The 21,732-nt window shown below is 32.2% G+C and overlaps 1 protein-coding gene across 2 annotated transcripts in view; it reads left to right on the top strand.

Annotated features, from left to right (window-relative positions):
- Window positions 1–21,732, top strand: part of LOC118191885 (kin of IRRE-like protein 3) — a 769,953-nt gene that overhangs the window by 464,706 nt on the left and 283,515 nt on the right. For both annotated transcript variants that reach the window (XM_085824875.1, XM_085824874.1), the window contains exon 2: window positions 13,487–13,825. In XM_085824875.1, coding sequence (XP_085681001.1) covers window positions 13,487–13,825 — 339 coding nt within the window. The remainder of the gene's footprint in view (window positions 1–13,486; window positions 13,826–21,732) is intronic.

Here is a 21,732-nt window from a genome sequence, read left to right as displayed (position 1 = left end):
TGCCTTAGCCATTACTGCAATGGTAGAGGTGCATCTGGTTCCTTTAACACTTAAAGTCTATAGCTGCAACAAATGACATGGACTGATGACGATCACATATATAATAGCTCTGAGGTGAGCTTCACTATTTTTGGTGAAGGATATACAACGAAATACTCATACGAACATAATTTTGTGCATTCCTGAGTTCTTTCTTTGAAGACTGATGTATGAATTCCTATATGAATCCAGATATCTGTCTGTGTATCCCATGTATTATATATACTGAGGAACTAATCCAATGATGAAATCAAATTTTTAACTCCAAAGGGGTTTATCCCCCAATGGGCTATTAGTATCGAAACGTTATTTGACGGCATATCACTTTTAATGTCTGAATCACGTTTCAGACTGTTGCGACGAAATACTACCGACTTGTATTATTTTTAAAGAAATTAAATAATGAAAACTCTGCATGAAATTATGCATGTTTCCCGCACTGTGAGAAAACGACGATATCTGGGGACATCAGACTTTGAATCCTCCACTTGAATATATGCCATTAAAAGCCCGAATTTTGAATTTTATATTTAATATTTTGTATAACTTTAATGAATTTTTAACAAGCTCATCATAGATATGAAAGCGAGCAGTGCCAACAATGTACGGATTAAAACATTGTTTTCTTCAAGACGCGAAACCGTATAACAGAAATTCTAAAGATATCGTTTAATTGTATAATACGTGAGTATGAAGAAAATGATGCTTAATAATAAAGTAAAAAGGCAAAAAGAAATAGGCTAGCAGGGGTCAGTGCAGAAGCAGGCTGGTAGACTGCGAGCTCAGCTAGTTCATAAAGAGATTACCAAACTTTAAATTTAACCTTTTGGGTGACCTTTAAAATTTGAGCTCTTTCACTTTTTTATTAAAATTTAAAACACTTCACATACATTAGAGTAAGTTCATACACAACAATGTAGCTTTGTTTTAACTGCAATTATAGTTAGAATCCTTTGCAGAAAGGGAATCAATTTTCTAGTTTCTATTGCAAAGTGCAAAGTAGTCATAAAAATACTGCCCCGATATGTGAACCATTAGCAGCCTTCCACTCAACCTGTCGGAATTAAATTTTAGGTATTGTTATTTGAGGATATGCGTTCGAGACTGTGATGATTTAAAACAATAAAGCACTCAATGTTACGGTTATAGTGAAAGAATTTGGAAATTTTCGGAGTGCAATTTCCCATTTCTCATGCGAAAATTTATCAGCGCATTAAAAAGTCATAAATGGCGTTAGAACGATACACGTATGACGAAAACTGCCTGCTAAAATATTTGCAAAGGAGAGCATTATAAGAGACCAGTGACAGCACAAGAGAGGAAAGCGCAAACAACTTTTATTGGAGTTACAAGTTTTCAATGTGTACAATGTTTCAAGACAGAGTTGCCACCCGTAACTTTGCAGTTACTTACCCGCCACCCAATTCCCCGAACATATACAATTGTTCTACCACCAGAAATCTGTTAGTTATTTGAAATCTGTGGATGACACATCAGATCCACAAGATTTGTCATAATTGTAAGATGCCATAAAACATGGTATTATACAGATTCCTCCTGTGATTTTACGTTTGTCATTGTATTCAACTATCTATCTCGACAATTAATTATCATCTGTGATGTTTGGGCACGTTCCAATCAAATCGTTTTTCCCTTTCTTTTGTTGTTAGTGGTCCTTTACAATGTTCTTAATTGCAAATGCTTTACACAGGCAGTTTTCATCATACGTGTATCACTCCAGTGGCATTTATAATTTTACAATGCGCTGATCATTTTGCGCAGGAAAAAAAGTAGGTGTTGTTATTCAAAATTTTTTAAACATTTTCACTGTAAACGTACCCGTGAGAACTCTGCTGTTTTAAATCATCAAAAATCAAAAGCTCATACCTTCAAATAGCAACATCTAAAATTTCATATCGATTGTTTGGGCGGATAGGCCACTAGGAGCTCATATATCGATGAAGTTTTTTTTTATGACCTTTCTTTACATGTTACATTTACTGACCCTGATGACCCATGTACTGGAAAACATACACTGAAAATATTAGACCGCGGATTATATCAAAAGCTTAATAAGATGTGGCAGTCTTATTCACCAAGATGAACAGAACAAAGACAAATGACTGCAATATAGTTTCCTATTTATCATAAAGGAGGATGACATCTAGAAATTCTGACATTTGTACCTCGAACGTCAAAAGTCAACAAATAGCTAAGCCTTGGAAAAACTTTCCTAAGTTTTTTTTTTTTTTTTTCTTTTCAAATAAATATCTCTCTGTCTTTTTCATATCAAAAAATCCGTGTGTCAAGGATTTCCAGCAATTTCAGGTGAAATATACATCGAATATTCTTTCTGAAAATTGCGGAGAAGTTTATATTCAAAGCTGGATGTTCTTATTTCTCCAAATTTGTGATTAAGACCGAAAAATTTCAGAATCCAATATCATCAGTGGTACCAAAGATATTAACAATCCATGAGCGCTTAATAAGCTGTAAACACTACATACATTGTCAATCCAGAAAACACTACAAAATAATTATGGGAATAAATGCAAAACATACCTGCAAAATTTAAACAATTTAAAAAGAAATGCAGACGAATTTTTCGCAGATTTTGAACAATATATTGAATTTAGTTCTTATTTATTATAAATCTGTATTTGCACAAGGAATGATAAGTACTAATAGAGAACTGTTCAGAGAATTTTATTCCATGAGATCTCAAAAAGTACATTTGTATATTTCTGCCATTATGAGACAATAATATTTGTAGGAGTCTCATAGGGATAAATATTAATTGTACCATGGATGTAAATAAATAAATTTTTACCATGAAGATTATTTTTTCTACGCAGTTCGTACAGACACAAAATGGCCGAAGTATGTACTGTGTAAACACTGAAGATTTATAATTATCTTTTCTTTTCCTACATTAAATCCTTAATTAATAATACGTATCTTATTGCTTAATGTAATGCTCTTCCCTATTACTTTGTTGAACATTCTTTTTCTCGACTTGCAGTAAAATCAGATACAGGAAATAAGTGTTTTTGATACCTAAATGGAAATCTTCTGAAACATATTTTGCTTACCACTGAGCCTCCAAATAATGTAGTCCTAATGACGCCAGCTGTCCATAAACTGACAAAGAATGTCTTCCTGCGATGGTAGTTCTCTAAACACAAAGAGAATGAATGTTTGTCTTGGCTCTCTTCCAAGCCCAAACGTGAATACATATCAGCCACCATTACCGTTTTATTATTCGAAGACGTTTCATGTTTCAAACAAAAAGTTGCCCATTTTCATTTACAAAAAAAAAAAAAAAAAAAAAAAAAAAAAAAGGATATCGAATTTTATCTTAAGATTAGAAATTTGAAACTGTATGCTAGATTATATCCTGATAGTTATCTCCAAAGGTGTAGAATACCTGATAATATATATAGTTAAAATTACACTATTATTATTACTATTACTGTTACAGATTTTTTTTTAGTTTACAATGAAATCTCGATTAAGCAACAGGCGAATGAAGTGGACTGCAAATTAACCACCCTCTTCTAAAAAGAAAAACATGTAAATACTATCTCTAAATAATTTTATTTATTGCGGAATGATAGAAAAATTACTCTAAAAACCATCAATATAAGCAAAATTGTCTACAGTTACGAAAAAAAGAAAGCGAAAAATGCATGAGACAAAACATTTATAACATAAAACGTAACTGCACAGCAGTAAGTAATTTAATTGGAAATATTCCAAAATGCATAAAAATTTAATAAAAATAATTTTCTCAATCTTAAAAATAAATCGTTTCACACTGGTTCATGTCAATTGAGAGAATTAAAGAGTAGTCTAAACAAAAAAAAAAAAAAAAGATGATGTCCTGTAAATATGCAAAGAATTGCCGCAACCCTTTGATTTATCGTAGTTAAATGATTAACAGTATATCTAGTATGTGGAAAATTTAGGGTTGGAGTCTCGGCCGGAGACTATGGAATTTTCATATTTTCTGCTTGTATAAACTTTCAAGTCTCTAGACTGATGGCGAAACTAAAATGTAGCAAACAATAACTCGACAACGTTTGGATTTAATCGACTGAATATCGAGCCATTTCTACCGTCCCCTTTTTACTGGCAAAGAATGTAAAGAAACATATAGATGTACAGTGCATGGTACTCAGCATTAGGTCTCGAAGTAATTTCCATCACCATCGAGCACATTTTACTAACGTGTCGACAGCTGTGGAAATTCCTGGCGATAAACTTCAGGAGCTCGTAGACGCAAAAATCCGTGAGTGTGTGTCGTAAGGAGTTTGCTTGTTGTCGAAGGACTTTACATGTAGATGGTTATCCAGAGCATGAACAAGATAGCAATTTGTGGCTGCTAGGTCCAGCGAGCATAGTAGTATCCCCCTAGCCGAGTCGTATTCCTGGTTGCCCTTGGCAGTGTGATCTGGTCTCGCATTGCCGTAAATGTACATATAACTTGCGATTAAACAATATTGGCTGGTTTTTTGTGAAGTTCAAACTGCACTCATTACAGCTGTTGCTAGTATCAAGTTTTCTTCGTTGAAGGTTTAGAATGGTAGTAGTATCTCATAATGCAGTATTTAGCGACTAGACCACCAGCAGCATGATTTTGCGTGGGCTAGAGATGGTCTCAAAGTGTGAGGCGCACGGCTATATGGTGACAACCAATGTCCTACAAATCTGGGAAACTCATATTGGGTCGTCATTTGTCACTAGTGAGAACTAGACAAAATTTGTGTGTGTTGCACTGCCTAGAAGCAGGGACAAACCGGTTGTAACTCGTTTTTTCTTACTGTCGTCTCATTTCCGTCTTTTCTTATGGTTGCTTTCAAGGCTTCGTCATCCAGCACCTGCGGTTTTCCATTAATGTATTCATCTCAAAGGCTCAGGTCTTCCGACTTAAAAATGCTGGAAACAATGCCTGGTGGTGCGTTCGTTCACCTAACCAAGCATCGTACCAAAGTGAGTGAGAATTTCGAAGATTGGATACGGTGAAAGTGATCCGTCGTTCAAGTCATAGAGCAAATGACCACGAATGAGCTGTTGCGATTCCTCCATTTCTCTTCGATGCTGTAGTAATTCTGATTGCTGTGCCTGTGCAGCTTGCCTGTATTAGTGCAAATTAGTAATTACAATAACCTTCCTTCGCTCTTTTGGAACGTGAGAACCTTTGTTTCCTCTTTGAGAACGATTAATTGAATTTGACAAATAAAAGTTAAAAACGTTTTAGGTTACTTTGCACAATAAAATCCTCGCATAAGAATTTAATTTGATATTGAAGATAGTTCGTCATCCTATATATTCATAAACCGGAACTATTTTCCCATAGAAAGTAATGTTAAATGAATTGATAAATGATTGAAAAAATAGTACTTGTATGTGAGTTTGCAATATAAAATCAATGGCATTATTTAAATCTAACATACATTCAATATTAATGTATATATATAATATTTAACACAAACTTATAACAGATAGAAAAATTTGAATTAAAATTTACCATATCTCTACGAAGGAAGGTTGATAGAATCAAATAGAAAACGACGAAGAAGCCGAAGGGGGAAATGCTGTTGTTTGAAATTGAAATCGTATTCCGTAAATTAAATATAAGGTAGCTGCTGTCTTTTTTCCTACCCCTCCTTTTCTCTTCCCACCAATTACATCTACTTCAGAATCGCTGAGTCTTTGCTCTATTCAATAATTGCGCATTGTGATTTTTATCAATGCTTTAAAATTTTCATAAAATAAGGCATGACATAATCATTGCAATTATTTGTTATACCGTTTACTTTACCAGGGTTACAACTTTCTTTGAACCTTTGCACCTTAACACATTTTTTGCAAATTTCTCGGTTCAAACAATTATCTTTCCTTCATTCTTCTTCTTCTAAAGACATATCTTTCACTACATTAATTGCATTTTGCTGTATCATTTGCTGCCACCTTACTTGTCCGTATCTCGGGCCATGTTGAGCCGATTTCTCTTGTAATTATCTTAATAAAAATCCAAAATATGCAATTGATGCACACTTATGTAAACATTTAAATAAATTTATGTAAAATTCTCTATATAATTATGTAGGAAATACGTGTGCAGCAGTAGGATGATATTCTGGTGCAAGGTCTTCCATATTCATAAGAAAAACTACATGTAGACACCTTTCTCATGAAATCGTCCTAAAAGCAAATGAGTAAGACTTATGAACCAATAAAACCTGTGAACATTCTTTTTAACTATCACTCGAATGTTACTAATTGGCTTATGGAGTGGATAATTTGTGATTCTGTCCTTGAGTGTCATTAATACGAGTCCTTAGAATTCTGCACACATGCATTTACAGTTATGGAAGTGATGAAATCTGATTTACAAATAAAAATGTCAAAGAGACCGAGAATTTATAAAGATACTTCCGCCTGTTTTTCTCATACAAGACGCATTTGCAGTGAATTTTGCCAAACTGCATATTGAATTCTCAAGGACTTATTTCAGGGTGTAATTTCGAGGGGATTTTCGAGGATATTTTATTTTTTCAAATACTATTTTTTGTAAAACACTAATTTTAATGAGAAAGAAATATAATTTTAGGTTACTTCGACATGGCAGAAAGAACAAGACCTATCTGCCTAAAAAAGAGTATGCCTAGGTGGAGGACTTAAAACTGGCTGCTCGCTTTCGTTCTACACATAGAAAAACCACAAAAACTACTCATGCAGCCTGCAGGTCGCTTGGATTTGAAACCGTACTGCATTTGAAACTGATATATTCTAACTTAACCGTCTTAATCCCTCGGGTATTGATGGGGCAGAAACTGTGTATAATTTGCTCCGATTTACAGAAGCTATTCTGACAGCAATTATAAATGAAATTAAGAAAATTAGTTATTCCTGGGATTAGTAAAATTATGAACTCTGTTTTAAAGTTATCAATAGAATCGAGTGACTCAAATCATTCATTGAAGCTCTCATTCAAAACCCTAGAGAACGCAGCACATATGGTTTAAGAACACAGAATGAATTGTTCGAGATGCTTCTATATTTGCATATTTTTTGATACCATCATGGAAGATTAAATGGGAAAGAGTACGCAAAAGATAAACAAAGTAGAACGAGAAAATATCATTTCTGTGCAAACTGTGGAGTACTTTCCACTATCCTTTTAGAGAAAAAATGTCAAGGTGATGCATGCTTGTCCACTATTTTCCTTCGAATTATGACATTTGCGATCTAAAATAGAATACACCTTTAGTAAATATCAATTTCTACTCGAATTTCAAATCGATTCCATTTATTTTGCACTGGATTCAGAAGGAACGTGTATTTTTCAAACAAACGGTTGCAATGAATTTGTACTTTACTGACATATAAATGGTAAAATACCTCAGTTCATCTACCATCCGCTACATTCATTAATGAATTTCGAAAAATATACATGAATGATAAGTACATAAAGTTGTAACATAGTAATTGTCATAAACATAAAATTTGGAAATTTGTAAAAGTAAAAATTAAATAAGAAATTAAAAATAATGACAATAGAGAAACATTAGGTGAATTTTGAAAAATCAAAAGTCAAGGAGTCTTTAGTCTATAGTCAAGAATTAATAATAAAATGTATATGGAAAGTCTGAATTTGAATTGAATAATACTGTTATATATATATATATTCTCTCTCTCTTTATATACATATGCATAATGTTCGAAAGCAAAAAGAAATTGCTTTAATTCTGCGTAGATTTCTGCTACAAATAATGCGATAAAAGTAAATAAATACTTTTACTTTGACGGATGGCAAGTCTAGTCATCAATCGCAGAAAATGTTAAAAATATAGTCAAAACGGTGAGTGCAATTAATGCAAAAAATGGACGGATTATGACAAATTAAATATCTACGTTAGGAATTAAACTAGAATTTCATATCATCAATAACCTTTCTGAATTTATTTTGATAAGTATTAAAGAAGTTGAATGATATGTTAGAAAAACTTTAAAGCTAATAGTAAAAAAAAAAAAAAAAAAAAAAAAAAAAAAAAACCATAGAAACAAATCTGTTCCAAAGCAGTTTGAACAAATAACATCAGCGTGTTTAGGCATGTAGGCATATATATATATATGCACATATGCCTAAAAATTATCTGATTATATATATATATATATATACATACATATCTAAAATCAAATTATTCTAATTATTACAATCAGGAATAATTTGTTCGGAAATACACAATGAAAAAAGTGAGTGGAAAATATTTTTTGCAAAGTATGAAAAACTAACTATACTGAAAAATATTTATAATGGAAATTAAAAAGCTGCAAAGCTTTAACAAATTTAATAAACTATTGAGGATTTTTTGATAGTAGGCTGTCTCATCAGGGACTGTTAATCTGTTACGATAATTCAATAATTAACGAATTTTGATTAGGAGTCTTTATCATTCCAGATTACTTGAGAACGTATTTAACTGCAAAATAAAAGTAAGGAATCTATCTAAAAATAACCAAGAATAATACTCCTACGTCTTCTCATTATACCAATTTCCTATTAAGATTTAAAGCTTAAAGCGGGTATAAATGTAATAATATTATATATATATATATATATATATATATATATATATACATACAGCATTTACTTTCAAATAACATGAGGAGAGCACGTCTATTGCATTATTAAATGCTTTATTTTACTAATATTAAATAAATGAAAAGTAAGATAAATAAAAGATAATTAAAGTTAAGTTTGCAAGCAATCTCACAATGATCATAATTTCAACATTTCCACAGAATTGTTGTATGGCTAGCTAACTCACATTTTTCAAATCACATTCAAAGGCACGTTTTGCCCACATCCTACTGTGGAAAAACTTGATGGACCTGTGGACCTAATAAAAATAAGGAATCTATCTAAAACATAACCAAGAATAATACTCCTACGTCTTCTCATGATATCAATTTCCTACTAAGATTTAAAGCTTAAAGCGGGTATAAATGTATTATATATATATAGTAATCTACATCCTACTGTGGACAAACTTGATGTACCTGCGGACCTTCTGTCCGCTTCCATTCCATCTCAGAATATCCGCTTGTCTGGAACGCATCACTTCCAACTCTCGTCTGTCGATCTGCAAGCTACACTACACTCCGCCATGGCTCTGCTAAGTTAAAGTAGAAGTAGATGTTGTGGAAGGATTTACCGCTACATATATACTATATTGGTGGAATAGTAGACTTTGCAGAATGTATCTTCAAAGATGAGTCGAATTAAAAACTTAAGAAAAATTAAAATAAAGAAAAATAATTAATATTTTTTAAACTCTAGATTAAAATCACGCCAATACTACATGAATTAATTACAAATTATAGAAAAAAAGCCAAAATATTACTTCCTAGAGTAACTGACTTTTATCTTTTAAATGAAAGTTTTATTAGCGGCTGATGGAGACAGTTTGGGCAATCTTTGGCGAAAGACTACATTTTTAAAGCAATGGTTCAATTTTAGGTTAATAATAGGGAAGATTTAGTGAATTACTGTGAATTACAGTTGTGGTATTAAAAGCCGAACTGCAATGAATGGTCTTCTCAGTGATATCTTTACTCTTAATGTAATTTACGCAAAATGGCTCAATGAGTGAAGCCAAATATATGTCTTTCTACAGGCGTTAATGATCAATGTTGCCTATATTCTTGTCGAAAACTCCCTTTCTAAAGAATATTACTGATTGGCCTTTCTAAAAAAGAAGGAAATTCTATGTGCTTCTGAAAATAGGGCTTCCTTAGTAGAAATGCCGGTTCCTACAATCTGGTGAATTTTGCTCTTAAAACGAGTTACTATTGTTGTAGTTTAAAAAAAAAATACAAAATGGCTGAAACTGTAAAGAATGGAAATCAACGTAATATTAATTTCTTGCAAAACGATATGAAACAGAAAAATAGGAATTTAACAGTTATTTATACAGTTCTGCATAACATGACATAAAAATGCGTTTTCGATAGCTGACCTAAAATAAAGTAGATCATTTAATTGTTTAGTAGATCTTGTGTACTGTGATGATATGGAGCGATGCATCGATGTGCTCAAAATTGTCACCTCCAACAATCAATGACAAATATCGCAGTCACAGCAGCACATCAGTCTACATCACGCCTGGGCACACGCGTCTACATTTAACCATTTGATTAACAAGAATCTAATACACTAATCTAATACTACTAATGCTCAATCTAATACTACTAATGCTCTATAATTTTCCACGTTCTACTATTTTTTAGAAGTTTTGCAAACAATGCAACGTTTAAAGAAAGAATTCTAAACACATATTATCTTTTTTCATAGAGTTCCTTTCTCGTAATTCTTTTAATCATGTTTCATAGTATAGCCGCCCAGAAGTTATAGGGGTTAGGAAGCCGACTCCGATACCGAAGGGCCCGAGTTTGTGGATGTGAATTGTTTATTTTTATCATAGGAGGTAACGGTGGTCACCTCTTAGGTGCCTCCATAATAAAATGACCACCAATTATGCCCTTAGTAGAGGCGAAAGCCTAAAAAAAGCCAGCATCCGCCATAAAAAATAATAAATTGATTAATTAAAATCATAATATAGCTTATATACTAGTAGATGTACAGTTTTTTATGAGAAACCTTCTGTCTGTATAGAACTTTGCTTATTTCTGGAAAAGACGCCCTGGTCATAAATTAAATTGCGCAGACAATTTGTTTTTGTCTTTAGGTGACAGGAATTTATTTGTGAATGATCTGAAGAGAAATGGGAAAATGATTGAATGTTAAATAATTATTAAAGTAACTTCATTATAGAATAATTAAGATAACCGCTCATTAATTTTATTCCAACTGAAAAAAATACTTACGATAATAAAAATTTAGTATTTGAAGATTTGTGAAAATTTCATTGATTAAGGAAATGCAGTTTATTCTTTCTTTATAATGATTTCTGTGAGCAACATTTTATATCATTAATGATTTATAAGTCTAAGATCTGAGTTTTATGAAATTACACCTAAATTACTTTTAATGAAAAGCTTTAAATACTTTTTTTTTAATTTTTATTCCCGTTAATTATGCATGAAGATAAAATTTTGGCTCAAAGAAAAAGTTTTTCTGCAAGTTCTCTTTGCTTAATCTTTTCTAAAATAAAAATAAAACGAATCAATCACATTCTGCTAAAATTTGGTTGCAACACATTAATTAAAAAATTTCGTTCACTAAAATTTATTACTAAATTACTAATTAAAACAGTAATTTTGACCTTAATTTTAATCAGGTCGATGAGTTGTAAGATATATCATACTTGTATTTCGAATAAACCAAAGATATAATAAATTAAATTTTAATTGCAGTTTACTTTCAGGGAACAGTTTCAGCTTTGGGAGATTTATAAAACTATTCATAAGTTTGAACAGTTTTGAACTGATTCAGCTAAAGATAGTTTACTTGAACATAAGTTTTCTGATTTCAAAATATCCTCAAGAGAGCACGAGTAAAATTCAATATTTTGTTCTTTCTGGTTTCTAATTTATGAAAGAGTACATTATAGCAATTTCTTTTTTCATGACGATTTTTTCCCATAAAAAGTTTCTAGTTCTTTGCATTTAAAAAAAATACGTTCTTTAACGAGATAAAAAGAAAAAGTTCACAATAGGAAAGAGAAGGAGATGGAAAATACCTTTAAATGTTTTTATGATGTTCAGAACAATGGCAACGTCGCAGTCTAGATGACGCAATTGGCATTTTTATCTCGTTTTTAACAATAGACAAAAACTTTCTACCGAATTCCTCATCCGGAGTATTCCTCCAGCTAAATGTCCCGGCTTAATGTTCGTTAATGATTTTGGTATTTTCTTTCCTTTTGTTATTTAGGTTTCAGTTTTGAGTCTGCTAAGCGCTTTGAAGTTGATGTTATCTGTGATTTATGAGAGAACGATTCTGCGACCTTTTCATGCATTTCGTTTAATTAGCTGCTGTTTTCATGGTCTAGATGCTGCTTTTGTTCATTTCCCAATTTGTAAAGTTAGAAACATTGGTCTATAAATGAAATTCATGCATGGTAAAATTGCTTCGTTAGGGCATGAAATTGGGAGTTATTTTATTGTTCTAATTATGTGGCATGTAATGTTTCTAATTTTATTTTTTATTGGGCAGCTAAGAGGAATGCGCAATTCTGTTTTTCTTTGGAGAATTAATTTTTTACTAAACTTCGCCCATTTGTAAATCAGGAATATTTTAAACTGTTGAATAGGTTAAATGATCATTTTAAAATCTAATTAGCATGTTGCGAGGAATATATATTTGTAAATGTTTTGTATATATTTGTAAATAAAAAAGTGTGCTTTAATAAAATATTGTTTTACCTATCTGATTTACCAAAGTTGTATGAATTTGCTTATGAATAATACTTGTTCTCACAAGTTACTTTCATTAAATTTTTTCAAGCAGCCAAAATCGAAAACTATGATGTAATGAAAATAAATTAATTATCCATATATTAAAGCTTTATTAACCAGCAGTGGTCAGTGGGTAAACGAAACCTAATTCTGTGGGCATACATTTTGACAAATGTTTCAATAACGCGTTAAATTAATTTTAAAAGAAGCTGTTTAATCCAGGTTTAATCATATTAATGTTTACGTTTATAATTTAGATTACTTGTGAATACATTACTCAAATTAAGCATTTTTCAAATTTTTAAAAAATAATGTATTTATTTTATTATAAAACACACTTTTAATCCATACAAATGTCTCTAAAATTAGTAAGACTAGAATTCATGGCATCTTAAGATTATAATTTCATATCCTACGTTCCAAAACTTCACATGGTGCATTATAAAATGCAAGTTCTAGACTCTTCCATTCAGTATTAATGACATTCTCCATGTGTAGCGAATGTTAGCTTTCCATTGAATGTTAATAGATTCCCAATGTGTAATATGCTTATAATAGAGTTTTCACTAGAAAGTTTTCCACGAAATTGTTCCTTTTAAGTTAGAGTCATTGCATGATTTACCGTAATCAATGGTACAACTACACAATTCACTTAGCAGTTAAGCTGATATATTTGCACCAACGTGAAATTCCTAATAATCTTTTCGAATGTCCATCACAGTGTCGAAAAATATAGAAAATTTTAACCACTTAATTGAAATGTTCTTACTATATAAAACAGCGGGACTTAGTTTGGCTTTATATTAGGGGAAGTGCCACTGATTATCTGTGAACTGTGTGACTCCAAAAATGACAAAAAGGAAGGAAAACATTTTCTGTAAAAAGTTTTATGGCTTTCAAATAAAGTCTGTCTAGTTTCAGTGGAATTCTAAAAACGCGATTTTCTCTCATGTGTTGTACAATATTTGACCATTAGCAATTTCATCACAAACTGATGAACCATTGTTCTATCTTACAGAGATACCGATTCCATACAAGGCTGTATCTGGCGGCCATATGTCTCTGCCTTGTGACATAACTTCAACCATGCCCGACGATGAAGTCTACCTTGTATTGTGGTATAAAGATGAAATTGCAACTCCAATCTACAGTTTGGATGCTCGCCGAGGAAAACTTGGGCAAGCTAGGCATGCTTCGAGTGAGGAACTCACAGGCAGATCATTTTTCAGCTCCGTTGTACATCCTGCTGTTCTTCAGGTAGACAAAATCTCCCTGGATGATGAAGGAATTTACCGATGCAGAGTGGATTTTAAGAAAGCCAGGACAAGACACTCTGCATTGTTGGTTACCGTTGTGGGTAAGTATTAGTCTTGTATTTTATTCTAGAGAAAATGTTTGGAGACGTTTATGGTGCAGTGAAACAAACTTTTAACTTATCTGACTTTACGTCTTGTCTGTGATACGTAATTTAGTGCGAAAATGTATTGTTATGTGTCAAATGATTCTAAACTGGTATTGTACTGCTGCAAACGATATCAGACCATCACATTAGTAATCAACTTCTGCTATTTTCTTGTTTAATTTATTCACCGAGGTACCAAACTATAGAAACATACGAGGGCAATCCCCCCAAAAAAAGTTCTCCTATTTTTTGGGGACGTAGAGAAAGTTTTAATACGGTTGTTGGCAACACTGTTGTGAGTGGTGCCTTCTCCGCTAGCACATTAGCACGCAGGCGCTTCGCTCGGATGCTCAGTCTTGGCTTGGCAGCCATTTGAAATGGAGCTCCCGACAAACGTTACCGCCAAGTGCGAAGTGCGCGCAGTTATTCGATTTTTGAACGCAAAAGGCGTTAAACCAGTTGAAATTCACCGCCTATTGACGGAAGTGTATGGATAGTCGTGCATGGATGTCAAAAACGTTCGCAAGTGGCATAGAGAGTTTACAGCCGGTCGTACTGAAACTCATGACGAAGAAAGAAGCGGGAGGCCGTCGATTGCCGACGAGACAATCGCGAAAGTTGAGGAACTCATGCGTAAAATTCGGAGGATCACTCTGGTTGCTCTCTGCATTTTGGTTCCTGATGTTTCCAGAAGCACCATCCACAGGATTATAACGGAAAAGTTGCAATATCGGAAGGTGTGTGCAAGATGGGTGCCGCATAGGCTTACAGAAGACCACAAACGGCAACGGGCACCCAGCGATTTCCACTTGTTCCCTAAGTTGAAGGAACACTTGTCTGGACGACGGTCACCGATGATGATGTGAAAGATGAGGTTCAACTCCTCCTGAAAAGCATGGCGGCAAGCTGGTATGACAGGGGCATTGTAAAACTGCCACAGCGTCTACAAAAATGCATCGAATGAAATGGCGATTATGTTGAAAAATAAAGCATTCTTCAATCTTTAAAGTGATGTAGCAATTATAGAAAATAAACAGTTCTTTGTATATCTAAAAATATAGGAGACCTTTTTTTTTGGGGATTGCCCTCGTACCACTGCTATATATATCATTGCAAGTATAAGAATGCAATAAAATATACAGCGTCTATTTGAAGCACATTTTGATTTTTGCCATTTGCTAAGTTTGCAGTAGTATTTAATGTAGTATTTAATGTTGCTGACGTGCCATAAATATGACAGTAATGGAATATGAAGTGGAGAAGGGTGTTTTCTCCACTTTTTTTTGGAGGCGGTGGGGGAGTTCCAAAGATTATTAATCGAATTGATGCTATATCGTATAACTTACAGAAATCTTTTAATTTGATGCAGCTACCTAGTATTTAATAAAAGTATCCTGTAATTCAAGTTTTGGATGAATGTTAGAAAATTATTACAGATTTGGAAACTAAAATAAGTTACCAGATAGTTTCTATTTAGTACATTATTTTATCCTTACATTTATTTGGGTACGTAATGATTTAAATTCATTGGCAAAGCATTTTATTTTGAAATACATACTCCTACATGTTAAGTATGTTCCTTGTATTATTTTGTCAGAGAAAAACAATTTTTGTTCAATGATATGTTCAACGTTTGTTCAATGTTTCCATACGATAATATATTAAATCTAAAAATTAACTACGTATCTCTTCTAGAAATTTGAAACACGACTGAAAGTGAAGCAGTGAAGATATTAAAGGACTAACAGAGTTTTTTTAAAGGAAAATTGAGTAGAGATGATGAACTATAAGGGTCTGTTTAACAGGTGAACTATAAGGTGAAGATAAAAACAGGACACATTTTGAAGAAAATTACCTATTTGTGATACTAAAGACAGCCTTCTTTTGTTATGGTCAGTTCTTTGATACTACAAGAATGAATGTGTGGCCCAAAGATTTTTTTAAATTCAATTTCATTGATTTATTGATTTTTATTTTAAGACTGGGGAAATCTCGTTATTATTAGAGTTAAAATTCAATCTCAATCCGGTTCTGTTACCTATCAATGAAGTTGCAGCTTCAGTCAGATAATACGAAATCTCCAAATAAGAGGAGCAGCAGTGCCAAAAAAGTTTTTCATTACCTTAAAATAATAATTTGAAAATATAGATTAAAAAAGAAACCTGATTGAAAAAATAATTTGAAGTAAATTTGTATAATTAAATTTAAAATCTTCAGAATAGTGTTTATTTAGGGAAGAAATTTTAAAATATTGAAAACTTGAGAACATCCATTGATTATTGTATATGATCACAACAAATTTCAAAATTTTATAATATAACTAAGTTTCATTCTACTTAATATTGTCATGAAACAATTTTATTGAAATTAAGTTATTTATTATTCTATTATGACATGTCAAATTTACTTATTTTTGTATAAAACTGCAAGACCTCACAGCTTTCTCTGAATATTAAAATATCCATCTTATGGACAAATCTACTTGAACAAACTGATGCCCTGCAATGATGGTCAAGTGTGCTAGACAGTCACTTCTAAAAGCCCTCCGTTCTTTGTTTAAGGGAAACTGACCTTTTTGGACGGAGCTAAAACATTCCATTATATATATAAAAAATACACTCTTATTATATGAAAAAAAAAAAAAAAAGATAAATATATTAAAAAATTGCATTTTTTTTTTTTTAAGGTGGACACATTTTAAATTTTCTGACAATATATGTTAGTATATAATTATCCATTAATTTTAACATTCATTTACCATATTTTCACAGTATTTATTATTAGTAGTAGTTATTTATATTTATATTAATTTCACCTCTTAATTATATTTACCTATAATACATTTTTTGTAACTCTTCAATTTTTAAAATTCTGATAAATAAAGGAAGTACCGGAATCTTGAGAAAAGTTTTGGTTATCGTATTTAAAAGAAAATATCTATTTTGACCGCTCTCGAATCTATGTGAATGATTTTTAGCGTGAGATCTGTACGTAAGAGCAGAATAAAGGAATCTTTTTTCCCAAAATATAGTGTAAAATGGATTCACAAGAGATATTTTTCATCAGGTTTTATGTAAAATTTTCCAGAGGATTCAATTTTAAACCGGTGTACCTGTCATAACTGCTTAATGAAAGGCTGCTAAAGGTGTTAAACTGAAATCTGCATATCAAAAACTGTTTGCGAATCTGTTGAATCCTTTGATTTTTAATTTTTTGCTTTCCAAAATTTAAATACTTTACGAAACTTTTTACTGAGAACTCTTCGGGATATGCCACTATCTGCAGTTTTATCTATCTGCAGAACAGATCAATGGTTCACCAAATTTTTTGTTTTATGCACCTCTTTCACAATCGCTATTAAGCTATTTCCCTCTTCTCTATAGTCGAAAAATACATATTCATTTGTTTAGATTTACAATATTTTTAATGATCCAACAGGAAGCAGGTAGAGGCAGGCTGACCCCATTCCATCCTTGAAACTATGTCATTCTCTTTAAAGGCAAATTCCCTCTTGGTATTATATTATTATTATTGGTATTCATTATATTATATTAATTTATATATCATTATATAATATTTTACATTTATTATTAATATTGAGTACATTAAATACATATTTATTATGTGTTCATTAATACTGAATTTTACATATATTAGTTAATTTCATTATTTTATATTAAATTAATGATATTAAATTAACATTAAAATTCAAATTTTGATGTTTCCTTTTTCTTTTCCTTATTTTATGTAATTTTTAATAGATAGCTCCTGCTTAAAAGGAAAATATTTTATGCATGTTTGCAATAATTGTAATTTGATTAAATTTGCATCTTTTGCATTTCTAAATTAATCTTTTCTAAATTCCATTTGCTACTGCCTAAGAGCAGTGATTTTAGCAAACAGGAGACTGACAACAAATCCTGAGATCGTAAGAAGAAGCATTTAATCGAGTTCATTTTAACAGACGAGGGAGATCTCACTTTAGATAAGAAATCAGAGGTTCTAAAAGTTTCATCAAGCGGCTTGTTGATAGCAGAATTAAAAAAAAGAGTCACTGTTTGTGGTGTGTTTGGAGGGAAGAATCCCCACATCGTTAGTGGGATCATTAAGTTTTTCTTAACTGCGGCAATTACTTCCCAGTGTAACATAAAATTTTCACGCGTAATGAACTCAGAAAACAAACAGCAGAACATTCGCGAAGTTTGTAATCTGTTTAAGTCTAATGGTATAATATACTTTTTTCTTTCCCAATGTATTAACAAATTTAAAATTTAACTAAAATAGAACACTTCCGAAATCTGCTTTCGTGTGCCTTTTTGCAACCGTATGAAAAGCAGGTAATATTAGAGTTGATTAAATTAATGTTTTTACCAATTAAGTCTCTTTTTTTTTACTCCCAATGAAACAAATTAGCTGAGTATCCTTTTTTTTTTTTTTTTTTCGTGATTATATGTTTAATCGCGCTAAGAAATTACGTCTTGGAAACGACCTTGCTAGTCACCTGCATTTAAACTAGAAGCATAATTAAAATAATATGCAGCTATTAGGTATTATAAGATACATAATCTAGAAAATATTATTCCCCAAAAGAAAAAAAAATATTAACAATGAATGACGAAACATAATGACAATGGTAATTAAATTCTGTCTATTTAAGATATTAGTCATCGCATTTAAATATATACATATATATATATATAGATATATATATAATTGCCAGGTGCTTTATTTAACAGCCATTAGCCTTGCGCCTCTACAAGAGCCGGAAGTAATGACCATTTCATTACGGAAGCAAATAATAGGCCACTGTTACCTCCTATGATGTGGCGGACAGTTGCAACCATGGCTTCTCCGAAATTCGAACATCGGTTCATCACCACTGCAGTAACCACTATACAGGCTAGGCGGCACACATTTAAATATACATATATATTAAACAATCAATACAATTTTTGCTTACCAATATCCACATTGGGAATTAAATGCATGATACTTTCTATTAAATGAAGAGGCAGCTAGAACTGAAATATTATTCAAGAAGTTATTCTCTAAAATATTCTGAATAAAGTGTCCGCGAGGAGTTATCCCTAATTCATTCAGAAAGAGTTCCAATCTCATGTACTGAAAAGTGATCTCAGCAGTTGCAAATATTCAAAATGCTGGCTAATGGCCAAGAACAGCTGCGGAAATGGATAGTTAAATGATGAAAAGAAAACGCTTACACCTAGAATATAGAGTGCAATACTTTATTAATACTGCTTAGACTGTTAAAAAGCAATATTAGAAAAAATGTTTTTGGAAATGAGCATCATGTTCTATCATTAAAGATATTTTTACCATTCCACTTGCAAATCAGTAGCTATTTCGCTCAAGATGATGGCAAAAGGAAAACTTTCCTAACTCTGTGCTGTTGTATTTCTCACACAGACTCAATGATATTTATATCAAGCAATTGTGCATGATGTAGGAGATGTTCAAGCTTATTTTCTTGTTCTTCAAAATACTCTTTTATCCATGCTTGCGGTGTGAACAGATTAATTATGTCCTGAAATATGAGATACAAAGTTCAAGCAATTATGTAGAGAGAGACCATCCATGACAGGCAATGATGGAGCCTCCAAGAATGATCGACATTCCCAAATGTTTCTGCTATTTTAGGACTCAAGAAAAATTGCTGAAAATGGACTTACTGCTGTACTATCTGCTTATCAGAAGCAATGGCAATTGCAAAACTGTACCAAAAACTTATCTCCTATTGTCTATTGACTGTCTATTGGAATTCTAAAGACATACCGTGTTTTAAATATTTTGTGATATTGAATTAAATTTTATGTGGCTTAAGCGCGAAGAATATAATATTTAATAAATAAAGGTTAAAAATGTTAAAAAACATAAAACGTTAAAAAACATTCCTTTGGGCGTAATATAAAATCTGAAAGCTTTCAGGCGTTTTAAATTTATCTTTTTTCCAATTCAAATTGTGAAGCAATTGATATACTATTATATTTCAAATTGTTGCTAATTTTTGGACGGTATATTTTTTCGGATTCATTTAAAGAGGAATTGATGCTTTATTTACTCTTGAAAATTGTTAACAAACAGATATTTTAGAAAATGTTTTATATTTTATGGAATAGGACTACACTGTTGCTGCGGCATTTGACATCATTGGCGACTGACTGAGTAGGCGATAGTTAATATTTTTCTGGGAAAAAGGAAGAGTGGTTTGATTTAGCTAGAAATCTGTTTGAATGTTCTGCTGGAATGTATTTCTGCATGCGAAGACCGATTCAGGATCAAGAGAAGTTTTAAAAATCCAGACACATGTTTTGAAGTCAGGTTTCTGCCAAATGGACCCAAAAGTGTTTTCTGTAATTTGCTGCCATTTGTTCGGATGTAACTTCGTGAACTGAACATTTTAAATTCTATTGCAAATGAAAATAAACAACGAAATGGCGTTTAATCGTTTTTTCAAATACTTCAGATTCGGTGGAGGAAAATATAACAGCCTCTTGCTTCTCATTTAGTTGTTTTCATCCTCAAAATTACGTGAATTTCAAAATTTGTGCACTTTTTTGAATCTATTGGGTCTGATATACAGTGGTGGACAAAATTGTGGACACTTTTGGAAATTTTTATGTTTTTGCACTTTGTATGCTTACAGAAAACGTTACGTTTCACAAAATGCAAACTTATATATATCATTTTAAAGAGAATTTATTAGTGAATTCAATACAAAACACAAAATTCAATTATTTGCAATACAAAAAAGTTAAACGATAATAGTAATCGATATACATTAGATAGTGATGATTGCAGTGAGTTATCAGTACTTAGTAGGGTACCCTTTATTTTTGATTACAGCTTCACATCGACATTTCATTGAGATGACAAGAGTTTTAAGCTCTTCTTTCGTTATTGCATGATGCCAGGAAACAATTATATCCTGAATTAGTTCCCTTTTATTTGATTGGAGCCTCATTCGGACAAGAGTTTTCAAACGGTGCCACAAATTTTCAATAGGATTGAGGTCAGGACTGTTTCCTGGCCATGACAACAATTTAATGCTCTTTTTATGAAACCACTCTTTCGATATTTTGGCCGCGTGGCAAGGAGCAGAATCCTGCTGAAAAATAAACGAAACATTGTTGGGAAAGAGATCTCTGATGCAAGGTAGAAGTTTTGGTTATAGAATAGTATCAATATATTTTCTGGCATTCAGTGTCCCATCGGTGACATGAAGGCAACCAATACCATCTGCTGACATGCATGACCAAATCATAACACTAACTGGGTTCTTCACAGTTGCTTGAATGCAGTCAGGATGTAGCCCTTCTCCTATTCTATGTCTTACATATTTTCGCCCATCACTACCGAATAACGATGTCTTAGCTTCATCACTCCGTATAACTTATAACCACTGATTATCTGTCCAATTAATGTGTTCCTTTGTCCACTGTAGTCCTTTTTTTCGTTGCTGAAAATTAAGATAAGGCTTTTTTCGTGGAATTCTACCTCTTAGTCTAACATCTCTTAATCTTCTCATGATTGTTCTTCAACTGACAGAAACACCAGCATCATTCAGATCACTTCTGATGGCCGCTGATGACATTTTGCTATCTTGGAGACATAGTCTTTTTATTCTTCTGACATCAATAGATGTGGTACACCTTTTTCGGCCTTTTCCTTCTTTGTTTTTTATTGACTTTGTCTCCTAATATCGTAAACAAAACTTTCGGACTCCAGATGTAGTCACTGAGCCCACCCACCTGTCTTGCAATTTCAGCATAGGAAAGACCACTTTCTCTAACACAATAATATTACATCTCTTTCTAGGTGTCCAATCTACTCTTTTATTTGAT

This window comes from Stegodyphus dumicola, chromosome 10 (genome assembly GCF_044657685.1).
Source record: "Stegodyphus dumicola isolate Sdum_Otavi_A_Nest chromosome 10, ASM4465768v1".
In the NCBI taxonomy this organism is placed as follows: domain Eukaryota; kingdom Metazoa; phylum Arthropoda; class Arachnida; order Araneae; family Eresidae; genus Stegodyphus; species Stegodyphus dumicola.
This window is presented reverse-complemented; position numbering and strand designations above follow the sequence as displayed.